The sequence below is a fragment of the Hyperolius riggenbachi genome, chromosome 6, assembly GCF_040937935.1.
Source record: "Hyperolius riggenbachi isolate aHypRig1 chromosome 6, aHypRig1.pri, whole genome shotgun sequence".
In the NCBI taxonomy this organism is placed as follows: Eukaryota; Metazoa; Chordata; class Amphibia; order Anura; family Hyperoliidae; genus Hyperolius; species Hyperolius riggenbachi.
Genome location: NC_090651.1, coordinates 46282333 through 46302512, shown reverse-complemented (window position 1 = coordinate 46302512; position 20180 = coordinate 46282333). Strand labels below are relative to the sequence as shown.

General features: G+C 46.2%; 2 protein-coding genes across 2 annotated transcripts in view; one reads left to right on the top strand and one right to left on the bottom strand.

Moving 5' to 3' along the window:
* FPGT (fucose-1-phosphate guanylyltransferase) overlaps window positions 1-12513 on the top strand; it is a 21380-nt gene extending 8867 nt beyond the window's left edge. The window contains exons 3-4 of the mRNA XM_068239222.1: window positions 2084-2176; window positions 10976-12513. Coding sequence (XP_068095323.1) covers window positions 2084-2176; window positions 10976-12393 — 1511 coding nt within the window. The 3' untranslated portion in view covers window positions 12394-12513. The remainder of the gene's footprint in view (window positions 1-2083; window positions 2177-10975) is intronic.
* LRRIQ3 (leucine rich repeats and IQ motif containing 3) overlaps window positions 1-20180 on the bottom strand; it is a 128570-nt gene that overhangs the window by 103701 nt on the left and 4689 nt on the right. The window lies entirely within an intron of this gene.

Sequence of the window (20180 nt, the reverse complement as noted above, 5' to 3'; positions counted from 1 at the left end):
CAGCCTAGCATACCAGAATAATTAATGCACACAGATGAAAGCCTGTAGCAGCCCTGCTTGTCTATAGTTTTATAGAGCCTACACAGCACATCCAGGACAGCTCATAACCTGGAAGCAGAATGTGTATGAGCCAGTGGCCATATTGGATTTTTCCTGGAGCAATAATGGATAAAAAACACTCAAAAAGGCACACCAGAGCTGTGAAATTATCAGGTAGAGCATTTATTCTTTACAAGCTATCAATTGATACGTTTATTTTGTGTGAAACGTTCATCGTGGTTCCCTTTAAGCCACCAGCAAGCGACAAAATACTCAGTATAATTTTGACTTTTTTAAAGTTTTGAAAAGTTTTTAATTGGAACAGAGATGAAAAATGATCTGCTAGGAAAAAAGTTAATTGGGGCCTATATGTCTTTTTAACCTTTTAACAGCCCTGTGTGAGTTGTTTGAAACAACTTGTGCCAGGGCAGTGGTGGCCGTCTAAACACGGCTGCCTAATGCAGCCATGCAGAGCGGCCAGTGAGCTGTTATAGTTACCTGACTGGAGGGCTGTATCGACTGCTCCTTTACCCACGGCACCGGCGCTGAACTTCCAACATGTCTTCTGGGTCCCGATCACATCTGATCACCTTATGTTATGCGATCGGGTAGTGGAATGGGGTGGTAAAATTTCCATCACCCCTCTTCCACCACCAAGTGGCCCTGTAACGCTGACGCTATCCCCTGGATACCACATCCCATATCATGTGATCGGGTCCCAGAAGATATGTCGGGATTACATCGCCGCCCACTGCATAGCCTGCAAGGCTGGAGAAAGCACACTTCCCAAGCAGTAGTAAAAATGTAGCCGCATAAGCTTTACTTTATGTGGCTGCTAAAACGTTAACTGCCTTTTTCATTCTCCACTTTTTGAAGTAGGATGACCCTTCCAAAAATTATGATTTTCTTTGTACCAGAGTGTGCCATCAGAAGATTTTTGTACCGACTCCACAGACCTGTTTCTCTCCTTTTGTTTCTTGAAGGACTCACAAGGTGAGATTAAAAAGCTAGCCACCTGTGAAGCTCGCCAGCAGGTCGGCTCTTCTGCCGGGCGCACAAGGACAGCATCAAGCAAGCACGTCCATGTCATAGGGAGCGTGCAGCGCCTGCACAGATTAACTGTGCAGGCGCACTACACACCCGATGATGTGGGAGAGCTCACAGCCAGCATCTTGTGAGCGCACACACGTCATCTGGCGCATACTGGTGCTGTGCAGATCACACCGATGACGCTGGCGCACGATGCTGGCGGCAAGCACATGTGCTGACGGGTCGGTGAGTTTCACAGGCGACCAGTGAGACAGTGGGGAGCACCAGAGTTGTGGCGAGGGACTCGGAAGACATCTATGGGCTGGAAGAAGGCCCAGGTAAGTAAAATTTGCTTTTTAATCTCACCTCGTGAGTCCTTTAGGCTGGTTTCACAGTGGGACGTTACAGGCGCACGTTAGAGCAGCCTGTAACGCAGCCCACCGCACAGCAATGAAAAATCAATGAGGCTGTTCACAGTGCGGACGTTGCGTTACATTGTAACGCTGCGTCACAAGACAACGTACTGCATGCAGTACTTTGGACGCGGTTGAGCCGCGTTAGACTGCTTGCACATGCTCAGTAATGTTGGGGAGGAGCGGAGAGCGGCCAGGCACATGGCTAATTATAATGCACTGCACGTTGTGCCGTGCAGTGTTTACATCCTGGAGCAGCGGCTCTGTGCGGCGATTGGCCGGCGGGACCACGTGATGCCGCATGCGCACAAGAGTGCGCATCACGGCATCACTGACGCCAGAGTGAGCTGCACAACGCGGCTCACTCTGACGTCCAGATCCAGCACCACCAGGCGTTCCGTTAGGGGGACGTTATGCGACCTTAACGCCCCCTCTAACGCAACGTCCTGGTGTGAAATTAGCCTTAAGGTAGAAAAAAATCTGCAATGGTTTATACTCAATTTATTATTCTGGGGTAATTCGTGATTGACTTTCATCAGCAACTTTAGAAGAGACTAATAATAAAAAATGTAAAAAATATATCTTTTTTTTTTTATTTTCAGGAAATGGAGGTTCCACCTTCTACGCCCTGCGCTGTCTGGATCGGTTGTACCCCGGCGGGCTGGACTCTTTTACCATCATGCTTATTCACGCCGGTATGTTTACTAGTCTGGATGTTTCTTTGATAATTTTATAATTAAGCCGAGCGGAGGAATAATTAGCCTGTGCTGAATACTTTTTAAGATCGATACGCAATCTCCAATGATCTTGTTTTAACTAATTAAACTTAATCGATGTGTTTAAATTGAATAGGTCCGCATTGATTCTCAATTATCTGAACATCCTTGTCTGTGTTAGGGACAGCTTGTCGATTTGTGGGCAGCCGGGGCCTCTAATAGGTGCTTCAATTCTAAATTTTACAGACGCACGCTGCAACCAAACATGAATCTTGTGCTTTAAAACTCAGCCTAATGCTGGGAATACACGGCTCGATTCTGAGCCATTTAGATGGCTCGATAGATAATTTCTGACATGTCTGATCTTCCGCCCGATCGTTTCGCTGCTTGATTCCGCATTGAGCACAATGGGGAAAGATAAGAAAAATGAGCAGAAGATAAGAGAATCGATTGCGGAATCGATCACGGAATCGATCGAGCAGCAAAATCGATTCGTGTATGCCCAGCATAATGCATAGTCCACATAATGCAATTTTCCCTCAGATTGGCTGTCGAATCGATTATTTGGGACAGGTCCAATCTGATTCGCGATCGTTTTTCCGATCGATTTTTTTTGTACAGAAGTGATCAGAAAATCGGTCAGAAAAACGATTGAGAATCAGATCGGACCTGTTGGAAATAGTCGATTTGACCATCAGTCTGATGGAAAATTGCATCGTGTGTACTAAGCATGGTGCATACACACTGCAAGCTTTTTCGACATTTTTTTTTTTTTTTTGCCAAACTCTAATTTTTTGCGATATTGCGCAATACCAAAGTTTGTTAAACAAAGTTTAACGATGGCAGATTACTGGCAAGAGTCGTTTGTTTTGAACAATTGTGATGCCTGATCACGGCGCGATTAATAGTTCAGATCTCTGCTAAAGTCAAAGGACTTTAGAGGAAAATTATAATGATCATTTAAATGATCGTTCCCGGCGAATCGTTCATCTTTCGTTTTTGCAATTCAGACGAATGGATCGGGGAACGATCGTTCATCACCAGAGATCCCCAATCCATCTGTCTGTGGGTACTTAGCTTAAAGTGAACCAGAGACGAAGCAACCTCATGTATTTTACCATATACTGTATAGCAGTAGGAACATTAGAGAAAATACCTACCCTGCTCTCTGTCTCATTCTGCACTGCTCTGTTATCTGCTTGTTATCAGCCCTGATAAAATCCCCAACTAAGCATTCAGTTTGGCTTTGCTCAGGAATCATTATAGCTGAGACTGTCTTTTCTGATGTCTTTTCAAGCCCAAGCCTGCCCCCTTCTGGCTCTGCTATAATGACTCAGCTGTAATGATTCCTGAACAAAGCCAGACTGAATGCTCAGTTAGGGATTGTATCAGGGCTGGTAACAAGCAGGCTGAGCAGTGAAGAATGAAACAGAGAGCAGGGTAGGTGTTTTCTCTAATGTTCCCATTGATATATATAGTAAAATACATGAGGGTGCTTCGTCTCTGGTTCACTATAACTCACTGAGCAGTTCGGCACCATTATGATGGGATAGTCACAGAGTTGCGTTTCACATTTTGCTTTTACTCTGACGCTTCCTACTTGTCAGTCAAAAGCCGTATATTCATGTACAGGTAGTCCCCGACTTACGAATGCCTAACTTACGAACGACCCGCCGATACGAGCAGCATGGATTCTGTTTCCATGGGAACAAGTCAAAACAAAATACATTTTCAAATTAGACTTGAAGTTTTTGAGAAAATCTATTTTAAAAAAAATCAAAGAAAAAAGGGCTTTCAAAGATATTTTTTAAAAAGAGAACCTGAACTGAAAATAAAAAAGTCAAAATATCCATACACAGGTCATACTTACCTCCTATGTAGTCTACTCATCAATCTCTTTCTCCTCTCCTGCGTCCCGTTTCTCCAATGTGGTCAATGGAATTTACGGTCCTTCATTTTAAAAATGGCCATTACCCCCTAACAGCTTCCTGGTCAGCAGACTGTTAAACTGTAATATCGCCCACTTAAACCATAGGGAAACATGGACATTACCTTGCACATTCAGTTGTAACTGACAGCTGCTGATATATAACTGAAAGCAACTGGTATATTTCAGTTCTGACAAAATATTGTCAAAACTCGATGGGATCACTGTAAGAAGAAAATGGTGATCTTCTGAGGGGAACTGATGGTGAGGTTAGTATGTAATATTCATTTGCAGCTACGTCATGTGTTTATTTTAAATAATTTTACTCAGCTCAGGTTCCCTTTAAACTTGTCTAAGCAGGTACAAAGGGCAGAGGTGACACAGAGGGAGACACTGGAGGCACAGGGGGGGCACAGAGGAGGTACTGGGGACAGAGATGGCACAATGTTCTGACTTAAGAACAGATTCAGGTTAAGAACGAGCCTACAGTCCCTATCTCGTTCGTTAACCGGGGACTACCTGTACATATTTGTGATTTGCTAAATACACGTCCGCTAGTGCTGTCTGCAATCCCCTTTTGAAAATGTGAGCAGTGTGCATGCCCGGGGCGTGGCTGCTCTACTTCACTGCGGGAGTGCAGACAAGCCAGACACAGAGAAGAACAGATCATGTGCCTAAAGCAGAGAGCTGCATTGGTTGGATTGTTCAATGGGCGTGTAGGGGGGGATGGGGATAGACACTGAGGGGAGGTCAGTGACCAAGAGACCATTGAGTAGCACGGGCCCATAATGGATGCATTCATATGTTTAACCACTTCCTGCACCATGATGTGAAAATAAGTCTCTGTACTCCCCTCCCGACAAAATCCTAGATAACACTGTTTGTTTATCTCTGAGCTGATAACAATGCTGCACAGTGTAAAGAAATAACAGCAAACCCCTCTCTTTCTCTCAGGTAATTCAGTGGCAGGATTAATGTGTAAACAAGTGTAAAACAAACATTCCAGGAGCGGGCAAATATAAAAAGAGAGTATTTACAATGTGTTACTAATAAATATTAAAACAAATGAACTGTTTAACCACGTGAGGACCGCAGTGGTAAACCCCCTAAAGACCAGGTCATTTTTCATGAAATGGGCCACTGCAGCTTTAAGGCTTCGCTGCAGGGCCGTGCAAGTCAGCACATAAGTGATTTCCCCCAACCCCCCCCCCCTTTCTTCCCACCAGCAGAGATTTCTGTTGGTGGGATCAGATCGCCCCCAGCATGTTTGTTTATTTTGCTATAAATATTTTCACAGCGGATAGCTTCTGTGTGCCGCAGGGGGACAGTCGTGTCACACAGCTGTCCCCAGTACACCGCTGCCATAGATCACAGTGCTGTACTATATAAATAGAAGCCGTCTAACAGTCTCTGAGCGGCGATCACTGCAGGGAGACTGAAGGTGAAGCGGAGCTCCGCCTTCCAAGCGGGGATGCGCGCGCAGTGGCGCACGCGATCTTCTGCTAGCCCCATAGAAGGCCGTTCACGCCAATCGGCATGGAGCAGTCCTGGGGCTGCCGCCGCGTTTACGCCAATTGGCGTGGAGCGGCCAGCAAAGGGTTAAATAAACCGGTGAGATAGACAAATAAAATGTGAGGTTTAATGTGCAATAGAACCTATTTACATTAAAACTATAATGTATGAAAGTGGATAAATTGTGTATTTTTTTCACTTTTTTTCCTTTTAAAATACATAGAAAATAAGGTCATTAATAAAAACAAATATCAGCCACAAAAAGCCTAATTTGTCCTGAATAAAACAATATATTAGATCATTTAGTTGTGAGCTGAACTGTGAAAATGACCAGGGTAGGGAAGTGGTTATATTACATTTTGGGTGATTTGAGGCCCCTTTTACATGTGCCTTGCAAGTGTGTGTTGTTACCCTGTTTACCGCAGACTAACGCAAACACATTGCAAGGCAATGGGGCCTAGAACACTTGTCGCAATGCTACGAAAAAGTCCTGCTAAGTCAACAGCACGTTACCTTCGCAAAGTCTGTGGCGATGCAGCGATGAAAATAATGTAAGTCAATAGGCAACGCAGAAATTTTAAAGGCCAAGGCAGCGGTATGGCACGCATACGCGAATTGATGGAAATAAAGAAAAACACAGTAATTTTAGTGATGTACTTCCTGTCCAGCAGGGAGCACATCACGAGGCAGGGGTGGTAGGGGGGACTGGGGGGTTTTGGTGCTATAAATATAACCCTGTCCAGGGCGCACTCTGCCACAGGGTCACCTGAATGCAGTTTGTTGCGGTGCAATGCGATGGGGGCGGAGCATCGCACAAAACAATGGCCAGGTGTAAACCCAGCCTGAAGTGCCCTTAAATTTGTTTGAGTGGTGCTGTAAACCAAGGCATGCAGGGGCAAACCCAGGAATTTCAAGAGGGGTGGAGGGGGATTCCTGAAAGGTCTCCCTCAGCCACGCACAATACAGTGTAATAATATGGTAGGACATCGTACTGGGTACACATAATGCAATTTCCTGTCCAACTGACAGGATCTGACAATTACTTCCGACATGTCTGATCTGCTCCCAATTAGATCCCGGATCGATCAGGAGCAGTTTGGATACAGATAATAATGAGGACAGCCAACATTGGTAATGAAGGGTAAAGTGAAGCATTCACACAGCAGGGCACAGGGCTGTGCTCATAGCTGACTCTGTTTAGTTCCCCAGAGCAGCTCCATGCTCTGTATACACGCCGCTGCTCCATGCTCTGTGCACACGCCGCTGCTCCATGCTCTGTGCACACGCCGCTGCTCCATGCTCTGTGCACACGCCGCTGCTCCATGCTCTGTGCACACGCCGCTGCTCCATGCTCTGTGCACACGCCGCTGCTCCATGCTCTGTGCACACGCCGCTGCTCCATGCTCTGTGCACACGCCGCTGCTCCATGCTCTGTACACACGCTGCTGCTCCATACAAAGTCAGCTGTAGCAGGGAAAGAAAGGGGGCAGTGCTGTGAGCTGCAGGAAGCCTGCAGATATTCTGGTGTCTCAACTTGAGCCTTTCCCCAGACACTGCCCTGGCCCTGTTCTGAGGGGAGATTCTGGGCAGCTGTAATCCTCCCTCCCCCCCCCCCCCCCACCCCGTAATTTGCCTATGGTGTGTTCTCAGCTCTCCCCATACCTGTTATCATCATGTATGAGCTGGCCAGCTGACAGTCTCCATGTGAACCACAAACTCTTCACTTTCCTTGTTGTAGAATTGTCGTCTTACAGATTACAGCAGCGTATCAGCTTGATGTTTCTTGTTAAACTTAACAAGGCTGCTGCAGAAAGTTATAACCTGTTAAAAGAGTTTTATGAAAAAGCATGAGTCGTTCACAGGCTTTTTGAGCAGCACAAATGTTTCCACGATAGTCAAGAAGACGTGAAGGAGGATGAACACCTGGAACATCCAAGAACATCAAGGCCTGGAGAACACATAAAAAAAAAGAAATCCATGATATTGTGTGGATAGACAATGATAGCTGAAATGGTTAAAGGATACCAGAGCCCAACACACTAGGACAGTGATTTGCAAACTTGGCTCTCCAGCTCTTAAAGTGAAGGTTCAGGGACGCTGTGAAAAAAACAAAAATCCAAATCCACTTACCTGGGGCTTCCTCCAGCCCGTGGCAGGCAGGAGGTGCCCTCGTCGCGGCTCCGCAGGCTCCCGGTCTCCTCCGGTGGCGCGCCCGACCTGGCCAGGCCGGCTGCCAGGTCGGGCTCTTCTGCGCTTCAATGTGCGGCTCACTGGTGCGCGCTGACGTCACCGGACGTCCTCCGGGCTGTTCTGCGCAGGCTCAGTAGTTCTGGAGGAAGCCCCAGGTAAGTGGATTTGGATTTTTATTTTTTTCACAGCATCCCTGAACCTTCCCTTTAAAGAGACTCCGTAACAAAAATTGCATCCTGTTTTTTATCATCCTACAAGTTCCAAAAGCTATTCTAATGTGTTCTGGCTTACTGCAGCACGTTCTACTATCACCATCTCTGTAATAAATCAACTTATCTCTCTCTTGTCAGACTTGTCAGCCTTTGTCTGGAAGGCTGCCAAGTTCTTCAGTGTTGTGGTTCTGTGATGCATCTCCCCCCCTCCAGGCCCCTCTCTGCACACTGCCTGTGTGTTATTTAGATTATGGCACGTTCTCTCTGCTCTATTATCTTTTACAAGCTGGATAAATCCTACTCTGAGCTGGCTGGGCTTTCACATACTGAGGAATTACATACAGGAAGAGCTGTCTGCACTCTGCAGGAAGAAAAAGCCTGACACTTCAGTGGAAGATAGCTGTAGGGGGAAAGAAACACACAAATGATCTCTTGAGATTAAAAAGGAAGGCTGTATAAAGCCTGCTTGTGTATGAATGTATTTTCTATGTGTGGACATACTGTACATCAACCTACTTCCTGTTTTGGTGGCCATTTTGTTTGTTTATAAACAAACTTTTTAAAACAGTTTTTAACCACTTTTAATGCGGCGAGGAGCGGCGAAATTGTGACAGAGGGTAATAGGAGATGTCCCCTAACGCACTGGTATGTTTACTTTTGTGCGATTTTAACAATACAGATTCTCTTTAAGGAACTACACGTCCCACAATGCATTGCAGGAGGCTGACAGCCACAGTCATGATTCATAAATGCAAATGTTTGCAAATCCCTGTCCTAGTGTGTTGGGCTCTGGTATCCTTTAACCATTTCAACTATCATTGAGAAACGGGGGGAGCAGGCATGTAGGGGGTGCTGTCCTGATGCCCACCTCTCCCCAGTTCTTTTCTTTCCCCATCCTTTCATACCTGAATCCCCTCTCGCTGGAGTCGGGTATCACTGCGCCTGTGCTGGCCCAAGTGCATGGCCTTAACGGCTTTGCGATCGGGCTCAGGCAAGAATAGCCAGCCCGATTGGAAAGCCGCTACATCGCCTGTGCTGGAGTCGAGTAAGATAAATATTGCAGGCGCTATTGCCCCTGCGCTACAGCCAACATCCTGGTCAGCTGTGATATTGGGGGAGACAGCGCTGGATCTCTGAGGCCTATGGAGGACGGAGGAAGCCTCATTGGGATCCAGAGTCTTTCCCCTCTCGAGGTAAGTATCCCCCAGACTTTTTTTTCTTAGGCCTCGCTCACATTGTGTTCCGATCGCGTTAGCGTTGGCATTGGATGTTTTTTGAAGCAATTTATTTTCCCTTCCCGGCGATTTCTGTTCGTTGGATGTTTTTGGTAAGCGGTTTTCTAGAGCAATTCTGTTTTTTCACTTCCTTTCTGATTTCAGGAAGTGAAAAAACTGAATCGCTCTGCAGAATCTCTTTGATCCGGCAAATAATAAAAACAATGTATTCATTCGTCAAAAACCGTGAACGCAATCGCTGCAGAAAGCGATTTTGTGAGGGTTTTGCATTTTTCCTATACCTTCCATTGTAGCGAAATCACCCCGAAAATGGTCCATGCAGCGCTTCTGTGAGCGGAAAGCGGACGGATCGCCCTAATGTGAACTAGCGCATAGGATAGCTTGATGTAAGCACTTTCAGGGAGATTTTGAAAAATCGCAGGTGCGAAAAAAAGGAAAAAAAAACCTCCAGTTTGAACGAGCCCTCAGTTTCTTTTTTTAAGACTGGTTTCACACCAGGACGTTGCATTAGAGGGGACGTTAAGGTCGCATAACGTGCCCCTAACGCAACGCCTGGTGGTGTTGGAGCAGGACACTACCAAGAGCCGCGTTACAAGCAGCTCTTGGTGCGCCTGCTCTGTCGGAGGCACTGCGGAGACCATGTGTGCGGAGCTCTCCGCATCACGTGGTCCCGCCAGCCAATCAGCGGCCGCTCCAAGAAGAAAACACTGCAAGTGCAGTGAATATTAAGTAGCCATGTGCCTGGCTACGTAGCGGCCTCTCCCCGCCTCCTCTCCGCCCCCAAAATGAAAAAACCCACCCGTACTGAGCATGTGCAAGCAGTCTAACGCGGCTCTGCCGCTTAGAAAGTATTGCATGCAGTACGTTGTCTGGTGGCGCAGCGTTACTATGTAACACAACGTGGGCACTGTGAACAGCCCATTGATTTTTCATTGCTGTGCGGTGGGCTGCGTTACAGGCTGCTCTAACGTGCGCCTGTAACGTCCCACTGTGAAACCAGCCTAAAGGGAACCAGAGACGAACGATCTCTAAAAAAATGAAAAAAGATGTTATACATACCTGGGCCTTCCTCCATCCCCATAAGCCTGGATCGCTCTCACGCTGCCATCCTCCGCTGCCTCTATCGCCGGTACCGGGTCCCATCACTTCTGCCGCACGCGACCAGTCTTCCGAATGCACAGGGGCTCCCTCCGGCTCTGTACGCCTGCGCAGTACGGAGGGTGCGCACTGCTTGGGCGTCGACTGGCCGAAATGACGGGACCCGGGAAGGCCAGACAGAGGCAGCGGAGAAAAGCGGTGTGGGAGCGTTCCAGGCTGATGGGGCTGGAGGAAGCCCCAGGTATGGATAACATCTTTTTCTCGTGGTCTCTGGTTCTCTTTAAGGGCATCCCTCTTTCTTATCTCAAAAAGTTGTTAGGTATGCATTGACTATCTCTGGGTCAAAAAATGACTTTAAGTATTGTTATTGTCAAAACATCTGTGGGTGCAGGAGGAGAGCATACTGAAAAGGGGTTAATAATATTTGTAAATATTTTGCAACAATAATGTTAGTCCTCTTATTTTTTTTTAGACATAAGTTGTACTTGTATTTACAAATTGTTGCTATTTTTATGGGTGTTTTTAGGTGGTTACAGTACAGTATTTATTTTATGCTGTGAATGAATCATTACTAGTTTTTTTTTTTTGTTTTTTTGTTATTTAGGTGGTTACAGTCAGCGCTTGCCACATGCCAGTGCCCTGGGGAAGATCTTCACAGCCTTACCATTTGGCGAACCTGTTTATCAAATGATTGACCTGAAATTGGCTATCTACATTGACTTCCCAGTCCACATGAAGCCTGGCGTCCTGGTGACCTGTGCTGATGACATAGAATTGTATTCCAGCGGAGAAGCAGCCGTCCTTTTCGATAAGCCGGGCATCACCGCTTTGGCTCATCCATCCTCGTTAGAGATCGGTACCACCCATGGGGTATTCGTGCTAGAGAAGTCTAACTCCGAATTTAGTGAACTGCAATACAGAGCCTGCAATTCCTACCTACATAAACCCTCTATTGAGAAAATGCGCAAAACAGGTGCAGTAACCCTTGATCTGGCAAAGTCAAGCCTATCAGAGAACCAGGATGACTCCTGCTCTGAGATTGTCTACACCGATAGCCTGTTTTACTTTGATCACGCCACTGGAAAACGTCTTCTGGCCTTCTTTGAAAAGTTAGGCGACATCAACTGTGAGATTGATGCGTACGGAGACTTTCTGCAGGCTCTGGGGCCCGACGCCACGCCAGACTACACAGGAAACACCACCAATGTCTCGAAAATAGAATCCCAGCTGACGGACGTACGGAGGAAAATCTACTACCTATTGAGGGGAACGGATTTCACCGTAATTGTCTTGAACAACTCAAAGTTCTATCACATCGGAACCATGCAGGAATACTTGCATCATTTCACTTCTGATGCCCGCCTCCGGGCGGAACTCGGATTACAGTCGGACGTCTTCAGCGTCGTGCCAGATCAAGATAAAAATTTGAATAAAAGCGCCTGTGCCATTCAAAGCCTGTTAGATGCGGAATGCCGTGTTTCAGCTCACACGGTGATTGAATATTCCAGGCTGGGGCCTGGCATCTCGGTCGGGGAATACTGTATCATCAGTGGCTCGTGCATAAGTATCAGATCAGTCATCCCAGACAAATCTTTTGTGAGTTCATTAAGTCTGATGATTGATGGCCAGCTAATGTATGCGACAATCCTATTCGGGACCGAGGACGACTTGAAAAAGAGCGTGCCTTCCGTGTCTGAGCTGAACCTTCTTCAGATATTTAGCAGGAGTCTTCTGCAGTGTTTGGAGCTCTGGGGCATTCAGGTTTCAGATGATCTTTTCTCTAGTGAACAAAAGAGTCTGTGGAGCGCCCGACTCTTCCCAGCACACGCGACTTTGCAGGAGTCCATCAAGGCTTCTGTGACGATGCTCGATGCCTTGCGCAGTCTGTCGCGGGCGCACCTGGGGGACGCTAGGAGGCTGTCAGTGGAAGAGATGTTGAAGCACAAAGATATCAAGGAGATGTTGGACTTCAGGAATCGTATTTATAAAGAAGTATTGTCTCATCGACAAGATAAAATATAGATTCCCCCCCCCCACCCCTTAAAAAATATTTTTAGTTGTTCTGCTTTCACTCTAGTGTGCATAAAGAGGAACTGTAATCAAAATAACATAATAAATAAAATTGCTTATTTTTTTAAAGTATTTATTTAGAAATTATTTACTCAATGTTTGCCCATTGTAAATTATTTCCTCTCCCTGACTTACATTCTGAAATGTATCTTTAGTACTGACATGTTCTCAGGGCCGGTCTGCTCATGATGCCAAGTGAGGCGACTTCCTCAGGCGGCAGAAGACTGGGGACAGCACCAGGCAGAAACAGGAAGTGAAGAGAGTGCCTGGCCAAATTATACTGTGGGCAACTGTACTTGGCTCACCTATACTGGTTGCAACTGTACCTAGCTACCAATACTGGAGGCACCTATACCTGGCTACTTACCATTACTGAGGGTGTTTTTTTTTTGGGGGGGGGGGCTCACCGCAGCTATAATGCGTGGGGAAAATTGTCGGGTGCTCTGCGATTATTCCAATGCGGGGGGGGGGGGGGGGGGGGGTTGAGGGCATCCTCAAAAGTTTGCCTCAGGCAGCAAAAAGTCTACAACCGACCCTGCATGCTCTGCGTCTTGTCTTGTCTACCGAAGTGGCAAGCACTTTTAGCCAATGAAATTGGGCTTCTGAACAGCACTTTACACCTGTACACTATTTTTATTCACTCATTATCACTGTGAGAATCTGCACTTTTAAATTTTGGATTTGCTGGATACCAAAATCCATATTTACAGAATACAGTATATGGCTAAACGGTGGGTTTTGTATGTTGGCTCAATCTTTGCCTTTAAGAGTTGATAAGACCCCTGCCCCTCCCCCCGCTCGTTGAGCTGCAGGTAACCCATCTGAACGACCTTCCAAATATAGTACCTGTAAAGCCGCCATTCGGCGTAATTGAAGACCGCGGAGCAGGAAACTGCAGGTAGAGCGCTTAATGATAATTCTCATTAATTACTATTACGTCTCAGAATAAGAGCCGTACCAGGCGTATTTCTCACTGTGATAATGAATCTGATTATTTTCTTAATGTGATTGTTCAGCTAATTAACTCCCTGCTTGATCTGAGGATTTAATAGCGTAAACTGAAAGATATCAAGAGAAAAATGGAATAATGCTGTTTAACTTTTTGGTTCAGGCCTGTTTGTGTTGCTCAGCTTCTTGTCAGTGAAACAAATAAAGAAACTGGGGGCCGCCTTGTGAAGGTAATTATTTTGTGTTTTGCTTTAAGGTGTTTCAAAGACAAGTGTGGTGGGTTTAATTTCTTTGGCTAAAGGTGCTCATACATGTAGCAATGATGGGCAGATTGGGTCAAGAGACAAATCTCTCTCTGAGCGAATCTGTTTAGAGCAGGGCCGGCACTACCATATGGGCAAAGGGGGCAATTGCCCCAGGGCCCCAGAATCCATAGGGGCCCCCATGTGTCTGCCACCACCCCACTAAATTATCTCCCTTGTCCCGCAGCATTACGGAGGCAGAGGTGACAGTCACACACTCACCTCCTCCGAGTTCCAGGCGTTGCACGTCCATCTGTCTCCTCTAGTGTTGCTGCTCTGCACTTCCTGTTTCTCCATTTGGGTTCTAGTGCCTGTTGTGAAAAGGAGGAAGTTCATATCTGGGCTTCCAGCACCTGGGACTCGGAGGAAGGGAGTGTCTGCCTGTCACAACTGCCTCCGTAATGCTGCGGGGTGGGTGGGGTTTGTTAGGGACACATCTGACTACTATAATGAGGGGGAAGAAGGTGGGTGTCGGGGGGGGGGGGGGGGGTGTCAGGTTACTTTTGCCCCAGGGCCCCATTGTAGCTAACACCAGCTTTGGTTTAGAGGTAGATCTGTCGGCTGCCCATACACCACAGGCTGATTTCCCTAACGATTTCAGCATGAATTCTCTCAGGAATTGAGCCGCCTTGCTGCTGCTCCTCCTAGTGTATAAATGCACCCCCCCTCCTACCTGTCCTATGTTGCCCGCTGCGTGGTGCCCATTTGTCTTCTGCTTACCGCTCCTCCATTTGCACTTCACATGTGATGGCGTTTAGCACGTGACGTTTGTGATGTCACACACGCCACGTGCTATACGTTGGCACAAACGGAAGACGCGGGAGACAGATGGGCACTGTGTGGTGGGCAACATGGGACAGGTAATGTATAAAGCACATTTATACACTAGGGGGCAGCGGCGAGAGAGAATTCATGCTGGAATCGGTTCTGCGGTGTATGGGCAGCCGACAGTTCTCCCTCTAATCAGATTTGATCAGAGAAAGATTTGTCTCTTGGTGGAATCTGCCCATCATCGCTAGATGTATAAAGATGTACAGAAGCACCAAAAGGATAACATGTGCTAAGAAGTTTAAAACGTTCAGGTGGCGGTGGTGGACCAGCCACACCAAAACAGACACGATGCTGTCGCTTGAGGTAGTGATAATTCATTCAAATACTCCTTAGTATTTGAATAAATTATCACTACCTCAAGCGACAGCATCGTGTCTGTTTTGGTGTGGCTGGTCCACCACCGCCACCTGAACGTTTTAAACTTCTTAGCACATGTTATCCTTTTGGCGCCTCTGTACATCTTTATATCAAGTTATCCACCCCAGGTGGAATGGTGGTACACCCTCTTTTCTCCTATCTACAGAGAGCGACATCTTAGCCCTCAGTGGGGACGGGCCTAATCTCCCCACCTGCTTATCCAGTGGTTGCCTAAATGGTAACCCAGGTTTGTAAGTGTTTTACTTACGATTCATTTTTCCTCCCTGTTCCAATACATCCTACACTATATTTGGCTCTCTGTTTTCTGCGTTATATCGCTAGATGTATGGCCATCTTCATGCAACTGACCCACTGCCAAAGAAACTGTGATTTACAGCCCTGGACTTGTAATCCTTCCATTTTAAAATGAATAAATAAAGTGGAAACCAGAGTACACCAAGGTTACCTACACAAACAAGGAGAGAACATACATTCTCAATTCAAATAATGTCCTGGCCCATTTTTGCCGTAATTATGTATAAATGATTTAGTCAGTGTTTGCTCATTGTAAAATCTTTCTTTTCCCTGATTTACATTCTGACCTTTATCACATGGTGACATTTTTTACTGCTGGCAGGTGATGTCACTGGAAGGAGATGCTGCTTGCTTTGTTGACAGTTGGAAACAGCTGTTATTTCCCACAATGCAACAAGGCTCCCACAGTGTGCATGTCAGTACCTAGGTGCTGACATCACACTGTGGGAGGGGTTTCACCACAATATCAGCCATACAGAGCCCCCTGATGATCCGTTTGAAAAAAGGAATAGATTTCTCACGGGAAAAGGGGGAATCAGCTACTGATTGGGATGAAGTTCAATCCTTGGTTACAGTTACTCTTTAAATGTTGCTAATTCTCAAAATTTATCTTAATAATGACAGGTACACTTTGAAGGGACAGTGTAATCCTTTTTCTTAGAAAAGCTTGGATTTCACCACTGCATTGATAATCCAGCTTCTGCGAATGGCTGTGCCGGCCAGAACTTCTTACTTCTGTAATGGATTATTTTATTTTTTTAAAAAGAGAAGAAAAGTTGTAATTGGAGTGGAATTGTCTGCGCTGTCATGTCAGTGGAATATTGGGTGATGGATTACCCAGAGAATGGCATCCCGACTTCCATTAGAAAGGTGTTTGGGCAGATTAGTGGAGTGGGGAAGCAGAGCGCTGATAATTGTAATAGCCAGGCAGCAGGTAATTAATTTTTTTTTTAAATCAAGTTAATGGCAGGAACGAGCAGCCCGCTTCAGACTGTATCACATCGCTGCATTCCCGGCATCTGTTTAAAGTCACTGTAGGTACCCTGGCAACTAAAATATTTCCTTCATGTAAAATTAAATATGATTACAAAAATAATCAAAAACACCAAAATTTGTGAGGTTCAAATGTTAGGCAAAAAAAAATGGTTCATTTTAAAAAAAGCTCACAGTTGAACAGCGTGCTTGTCAGGTTATATAAACTCTGTTTCACATGTATCAAACTCAAATACAAAGTGGGTCAAAGTTGAGCGCTGGGGCCAAGTTTCAAGCTGACCTCAATGTCTAGTGGCTACCTTCCTCCCTTATAAAGTTCCCTGGGGTCTAATGGCCCCCTCCCCTATACAGTTGCCTGGTGCCTAGTAGCCCTCTACCCTCCTCTATACAGTTCCCTGGTGTTCAGTGGTCCTGCCTCCCATATACAGTTCCCAGGTATCTAGGGGCTCCCTCCCCTATACACTTCCCTGCTGTCTAGTAACTCCTCTCCCTCCCCTACCCATACAGTTCCCTGGTGTCTAGTGACACCTCCCCCCCTCCCCATACAGTTCCCTGTGATCTAAGGCTTTACCTTCAATACAGCTTTTCTGTGGTCTAGAGAGTGCCAAACATACTGTAATGCAAACTGGGAAAACCACTTGGGGGCCAAATTTGATGGCTCTGTAGGTCGGATTTGGCCCACTGGTGGAGTTTGACATGCATGCTCTGATCCGATGGTCAATATTCAAAATAATGCAGCCAAATTGGTAAAACTATCAGCCGATTACTACACCAGTCGATTTGTAACGCACCTACACAGCAGCAAGCATGGGTGTTTTTAGGCATAGGCATTCCAGGCCACTGCTTGGAGTGCCATTGGTCCAGGGGTGCACCATGCTGAGTAAGCCCTGCCCCAAACTAAGCCTTGCTCCCAAGCCACACCTCCTCAACTATGCCATGCCTTCACAGGTGTTTGTGTCTCCTGCCCCCCTTTGTGCCACCTTCAGTCCCCCATGCCACCTCTAGCCTCTGTGTCCCCCTGTGCCTCCTTCTGTCTCCCTTTGTGCTTGCTTCTTTCCTGCACACTCCCCATGGGTGTTTGTGCCTCCTTCTGTGCCACCTCTGATGCGTTAGGCAAGCAATGACTTTGGCCCATCCTTGATAGCGACCTAGCTGTTCCCGTCTCCCTCATGCGTTCCCTCAGTACAATGTGTAAAGACAAAGTATAGAGCAGCAGAAGCTGTGCTCTAACCTCTCCTCTGGAGTCCAGTGCTGTGGCTGTGCAACCATCCTGTCTGTTTTCTTCTGCCTTTAGTGCTGGCGCCTCACTCTCCTTTTGTAGTGTGTAATCATGCTACATATGGTAAGAGATGCAGGGCACTAGGGCGAGTGGTGAGTGGACAGGTGAAAGCACAGCACTGGACTCCAGCGGAGAGAGGTGAGAGCACAGCTTCTGCTGCACTATACTCTGCATTTACAAACTAAGCTAGGGTAGTGCAGGGAGTGGGTGTGCAACGAAATGCGACAGGATTGCTGGGTTGTTCGGACTTCCTGTATTATGCATCCACCCTATACGGCACATGGTTTATATTCACTGGTGTTTGGGTGTGTGTGGTTTTTTTTTTGGAACGGTGGGGGGGGGGGGGGGGGCGGTGACACAGGACTTCTTGCCTGGAGTGACAAAAAAGCAAGAAACGTCCCTGTCAGCAAGGAACTGCTACAGGTCTGAATTCAGCTGCTGCGATGCTCAGGTGTACATCAACAGGACCAATATCTTCTCACTACCTGTGTCGAGCGCTTGCAAGCACCAAGCAGGTCCTCAGGAGCAGCTGCCCGGTGCCTGCATCTCTCCATGTGAAGGAGGCCAAACATTGAGAAACCACCATGCACACCCATGGAGATGTGAGAAGGTTCTCTGATTTGTGTTTCACTGAAGATACTTCCTCGAACATTGGTCATGAAGTCATACACAGGATACATAAGCAAAATCAGCAGCAATGGCCTCAATGGGAGGGGAAACATTGTCACAGTCACTGTACACTGCCCTCCCTACTCCAACTCCTTATCTGCTGCCGTGGCCCTCAAGGCGTTCTGGCCCTTACACTAGCACTGGACTCGCTGTATGCTTGAAAGGTTGAGCAGGGTGTGATGATGTCACTGTTTTCCCGTCCCTCTGATTTAGTGCATCATGGGAGGCTCCTCTTTGGAGCAATTTTGAGGATATGGAGGAAGTGGACCTGAACTTGCACAGGACAGAAGGAAAACAGAGGGAAATGCACCCTGTATGTATTTAGAGAGTTTAGCCTTATTCCCCCTCACCTGTGACTAATCATCATAATTGTAATTTCATCTCTCCGCTGTATCTGCTCAGGAATCTTGGCAGAGCAGATAATTTGTTAACACGTGATGTTAGCCCTATGTCTGCTTCCATGAAAGCAGGACGTAGACACACTGCAGTTTTGTTGCATGATTTCTATCAGCTGTAGCAAAGAAATGGTTTTTTTATAGGTTATTATGCTGTTGCTTATCTTTTAGAGCAGAGAGGAAGTTCTAAGTTCAGGTTGGCTTTTTTAACTTCTGAAGACTCACGGAGGAAACACACTAGGCAGAATCGCATGAGTTTTCCCCATAGCACATAGTGGAAAATGCATATGCGATTGTGCCTAGTGTGTTGCTACCCTTAAAGGGAACCTGAAGTGAGTAAAATTATTTCAAATAAACACATGACGTAGCTGGAAATGAATATTACATACTTACCTCACTGTCAGTTCCTCTAAGAAGCTCACCATTTTCTTCTTACAGTGATCCCTTCCAGTTCTGACAATATTTTGTCAAAACTGAAATATACCAGTTGCTGTCAGTTATATATCAGCAACTGTCAGTTACAACTGAATGTGCAAGGTAACGTCCATGTTTACCTATGGCTCAAGTGGGTGATATTACAGTTTAACAGTGTGCTGACCAGGAAGCTGTTAGGGGTAATGGCCATTTTTACAATGGAGAACAGATAATTCCATTGATCACAGTGGCCAAATGGGATGCAGGAGAGGAGAAAGATATTGAGGAGTAGACTACACAGGAGGTAAGTATGACCTGTGTATGTTTGTTTGTTTTTTTTACTTTTTATTTTCAGTTCAGGTTCTCTTTAAGGTGGCCATACACTTTATAGATTTGCAGCAGATTCGACCATCAGATAGATTCCTGTCAGATTTAACTTGACAGGCATCTGACAGAAATCTATCTGATGTGTGCCACACACTAGGGACAGAGGAAATCTATTGGAAATCGATCTAAATACTTTATTGGACCATTAGATCCAATGCAAATCTAAAGGCCATATGGGCTGGCAGCAGATCGACCTACATTTTCCATCCTGTCAGCTAGATCAAATCGATCGAAATCACCCGCAAGTCGATAGATTTGATAGAATCGATCGATGGCTGAAATCGACCAGTGTATGGGTCCCTTTAAGCCCCATCTACACGATACAATTCCATGTGCGGTCGATTGAATTCGATTCAATCGATTAAGTCCGACATGTCCGATCAGGACTCAATAGTGTGGTCGATTTTGCATTGATGACTAACCAAAATCGATCACACTATCGGTTGAGTCCCGATCGGACATGTCGGATTTAATCGATCCAATCGAATTCGATCGATTGCACATGGAATTGTATCATGTAGATGGGGCTTTAGAGTTCTGCCTTTCTTTCCATTGCACTGGAAGGTTGGCTTGTTGCTCAATGAATTAAAGTCTATTGTTAACCTAGTTAACTGTGTAACCTGTTTAATGCAATTAAACCAAGAATCGGTGGTTATGGTTGGCTCCATTAGAGTCCAGCGCGCTCCTGCCCAAGCTGGAGGTGGAAGATAAAACTCGGCTGGTGAATTAGCTGCATTATCTCACAATAAATACACAAATCCCGCCTGGATTTCTTGTGTGACTAATCGCTGGGAAAATAAATATTAATAAACTGTAAAATGAAATGATATACAAACAGTGCTCATGTGT